General features: G+C 42.4%; 1 protein-coding gene across 1 annotated transcript; it reads left to right on the forward strand.

The window, feature by feature from the left end:
- Positions 1-1,378: 1,378 nt before the first annotated feature.
- Positions 1,379-2,485, forward strand: LOC116262209 (uncharacterized). The gene is made up of 2 exons (XM_031641346.1): positions 1,379-1,702; positions 1,808-2,485. The coding sequence occupies exons 1-2, from the start codon at positions 1,379-1,381 to the stop codon at positions 2,483-2,485; spliced, it is 1,002 nt and encodes a 333-aa protein (XP_031497206.1).
- Positions 2,486-4,156: the final 1,671 nt, after the last annotated feature.

Raw genomic sequence — 4,156 nt, forward strand, 5'->3', positions numbered from 1 at the left:
TAAAAATATTTGGAATCATGTTTTTCAAAAGATTTTCAAAAGCAAGAACTTCTTTAATGAGGCCTTAGAGACTTAGCTTAGGCTCTTGCATGAGTCGAAGTTCTGCTCCCGCCTACATAAAAAAATTCAAGTTGGATATTTTCAAGTTATTTCTTGACTTCAACTCTCATGAAAGCATATGCGTATATGCATGTTATATATGTATAAATGCACATAACTATCTCTTTTTGTCTTTCTCTCTTTATGATTTGGCATATTCTTTTACAAATTTTTATACACATACATATAAGAATAAATATATAAACGTGTGTTCCACTTTATCTCTCTCTCTCTCTCTTTCTAAAATCTTCTTCTCCCTTTCCATTCAATTTAATACTTCTTCTTCACAAGCTTTCATATAAGTATGTATGTATGTATGTATGTGTGTGTGTGTGTGTGTGTATATATATATATATATATCTATATATATATATATATATATTTATATACTTATATATATACATAAGTACGTATATGTATATGTACCTCTCTCTCTTTCTTTTTAAAAATCTTTTATTTTGTGATTTTAAAATCTCTTTTTCTCTTTCCTTATCCATATCCTTCTCGGATTAAAGTATTTTCTCTTTTCTGTTCATCTGCATATTTTTCTCTTTAGATTTTTTCATTTGCTGACTTCATCATGACCAAAATTCTCATGTTTGATGGTCTACAATCTCATTCCATTTTCAAAAGTCTTTTTTTCTTCATAAAATGTTTATAACAATTATTGAGAAATTTAGATGCATGTTGTTGCTCTAACTCCTGTCATGGAGATCATGGAGAATGTGAGAGTGGTTGTGCCGGTTCCAAATCACGGGTAGTTAAAGAGAAGTGGAGAACGTGAAGAGAACTTGAGAATGTGTGTGCGGTTCCCAAGATCATGAGTGGTTAAAGAGAAGTGTAGAAAATGGTGTGAGACTCTAGCTAAAGTGGAGGAGATCATGGGAACAACTAGTGGTTATTAACTTGAGGGTTAAGTTTTAGTTTTTTTTTTGTTTTCTTTAAATGATTTTTTCTTTATTTAGCTTATCATGTAGTTGAGAAGAGTACACCCAAAAGAAAGAAGAAGAGAAAGAAAAGTTTTCTCTTTTGCCGTGTGGTTCACCTCACTCTTCTCTCTCTCTCTCTCTCTTGTCGTCCTTGTACTCTCTCTCTCTCTCTCTCTCTCTCTCTACCCTTGTCGTACTTTGCTCCTCTGCATTCCCTCCTTGGTGCGTTGCAGCCTCTCTTCCTCATTTTGCATTATCAGAAACGCGATTGAGTGTGAATCAAGGGAGTTCGCCAACATTTGGTATCAGAGCATCCAGGTTGTATGCCAAAACTCCTTCGATTCAAGCCAATGTCAATCACCACAAATGAAGTAGCGCAGAAGATCTCCAGTGGGACGTTCCAGTATCTGCTGCTCATGGCAGCCAACTATACCAGCTGGGTAATTAGGGTCCAAGCCACGATGGAGGATCAAGGCGTCCGGGAAGTAGTCGAGCCGGTGGCCGATGTGGCTGTCGACACGAGGAAGGACAAGAAGGCGAAGTCACATCTTCTCCAAGCCCTCCCGAAGGATCTCCTAATGCAGGTGGCAAAGAAGGCAACAGCTAAGGAGGTCTGGGATTGCCTCAAGACGAGATTCGTCGGGGCAGATCAACCAAGGGAGGAGATACCTGAGGTAGTAATTGAGTCAGAAAAGAGATGACACACGTTTCACAAGGAGGCTGGGAAATGGTGTACTTACCTGGCACTGCCGCTGCTCATGAGGAATGCGCACCTGCAGATGTTGAAGATCGACTTTGACACCATGAAAATGCAGAAAGAAGAGTCGTTGGATCAATATGCGGGCAGGCTCACCAGGATGTCCATCAAGTATGCCAACTTGGGGGGAACCCTGAGTGACGCCGCCCTGGTGAAGAAGTTATTTGACACTATTCCAAATCAATTTCTCAGCATAATCGCTAGCATAGAGCAGTTTTGCTACCTTGACAATATGTTGTTTGAAGAGGCTGTGGGACGACTCAATACCTACGAAGAACACTCTCGTCCCCGAGCATTCGGAACCGGTGGCAACGGCGATGCTCAACTACTTCTCACTCAGGCCGAGTGGGAGGCACAACAGAAGAGAAGCGGCGGCGACCCGTCATTGACCCGAAAGGAGAAGGCTCACGGGGAAGGAGGAGTTTGTAGTTGGGGTGGTCGTGGACGTGGCAGAAGGCATGGGGACTTCTCACTCAATGACAGAGTAGGTGGCTCTAGGGGTGGTGGTCGTGACAAGAGTCACATCTGTTGCTTCAATTGTGACAAATTAGGGCATTACACGAACCGATGCAAGGCTCCCAAGAAGAAGGAGGGGGCGCATCTCACACAAGCTGACGACACTGAGCCAGCCTTGCTACTTGCAGAGTTGGAAGAAATGGTGTCTGCAGCACTTGAACAACCAGAATGGCAGGATCGGTAGGATGTCGTCCTACTGAATGAAGAGCAGGTATGGCCGAAACTGCACGGGACCAAGCACGACATGGAAACTACTGACATTTGGTACCTAGATAACGGTGCCAGCAACCACATGACTGGAGACAAAGTCAAGTTTCATGAGTTGGATGAGGCAATCACTGGCAAGATGAAGTTCGGCGATGGCTCATTAGTGCAGATCATGGGTACGAGTTCAATTCTCTTTAGATGCAAAAACGATGATCAATGGCTGCTCCAGCAAGTATATTATATCCTGAGGCTTTGCAGCAACATCGTGAGTCTTAGGCAACTCACCGAGGCAGGCCACAAGGTGGTTATGGATGAAGACGAACTGGAGGTGTTCGTCCAAAATCCATGGCAGCTGATCATGAAGGTGAGACACACACTTAATGGCTAGGCTGGTGTGCCTCCTGACAAATCTCGAATATCCGGCATGGCTTTGGCATGCTCGTCTCGGCCTTGTAAACTTTCAATCAATGAAGATGCTTGTAAACAAGAAGATAGCAACTGGGGTACCGCCGATTACTCATCCCGCTAAGTTATGTCGGGAGTGCTTGGTGGCAAAGCAGACGAGACCACTGTTCTCGTGGACAGCCAACTATCAAGCGAATGAACCACTCGAACTCTTGCATGCTGATCTCTTTGCGAACCGATCACACCACCCACCCCTGCTGGTAATAGTTATTTCTTACTATTCGTTGATGACTTCTATCATTGGATGTGGTTGTGTGTGCTCGTAACGAAAGACCAAGCATGCTCGGCTTTCATAAAGATTAAGGTGCTAGCCGAGAAGACGTGTGGGTGTCGCGTCAAGAAGCTCAAGACCGATCGGAGAGGTGAGTTCCTATCTCTTGAATTTGCCAATGTGTGTGAATAGGTTGGCATTGTGTGGGACCTCACCATGTCATACTCATCACAGCAAAACAGTGTGGTGGAGCGGAGGAACAGAACGGTGATGGCGATGGCAAGATCTCTGGTGTCATCTACATCTGTATTCCCACCATGTCTAACTTTTGATTCCTTTTGTACCAGAGTCCTTGTCTTGGAGAGCCTTTAATGTATCAAAAAATGCAGTCTACAACCTTCATGTGTAATTCGCTTGGATTTTGCATGTTCCTACTAATAACATTCACAACATAGGAGATGTTAGGTCTAGAAACAGATAGATAAATAAGCTTACTATTAGATGTTGGAATCTTTCCTTGCTGACCTCTGGTTCATTCTCACAAGGCCCTAGTTTGAGGTTTGCTTCAAAAGGAGTGTCACCAGGACATACATAAATCTTTACTATTTATTTTTTAATGTCTAGTGCATATTTTCTTTGATAATGGCAGATGCCTTTGTGTGACTGAGATTCCCAATTCCAATAAGTATTTGAGGTTTCCCATATCTCATATCAAATGTAGTCTTCAAGTAATGTTTAAGATTTTGTATATTTCCAATGTCATCACCTGTCACAACTATGTCTTCAACATAAATTAGCACAACAGTGGTGTGCTCTCCGTGCATCTTTATGAAAAAAGTGTTATTTGAGTGACACTTGTGATTTCCGATCCTTTCCAAAGCCTTGCTCAATTTCAAGTACCACACTCTACATGACTATTTTAGGCCATAGATGGCTTTGTTAAGTTTACAAACATCATTTTTTCCTTCATAG

Source organism: Nymphaea colorata, chromosome 10, assembly GCF_008831285.2.
Source record: "Nymphaea colorata isolate Beijing-Zhang1983 chromosome 10, ASM883128v2, whole genome shotgun sequence".
Classification (NCBI taxonomy): Eukaryota; Viridiplantae; Streptophyta; class Magnoliopsida; order Nymphaeales; family Nymphaeaceae; genus Nymphaea; species Nymphaea colorata.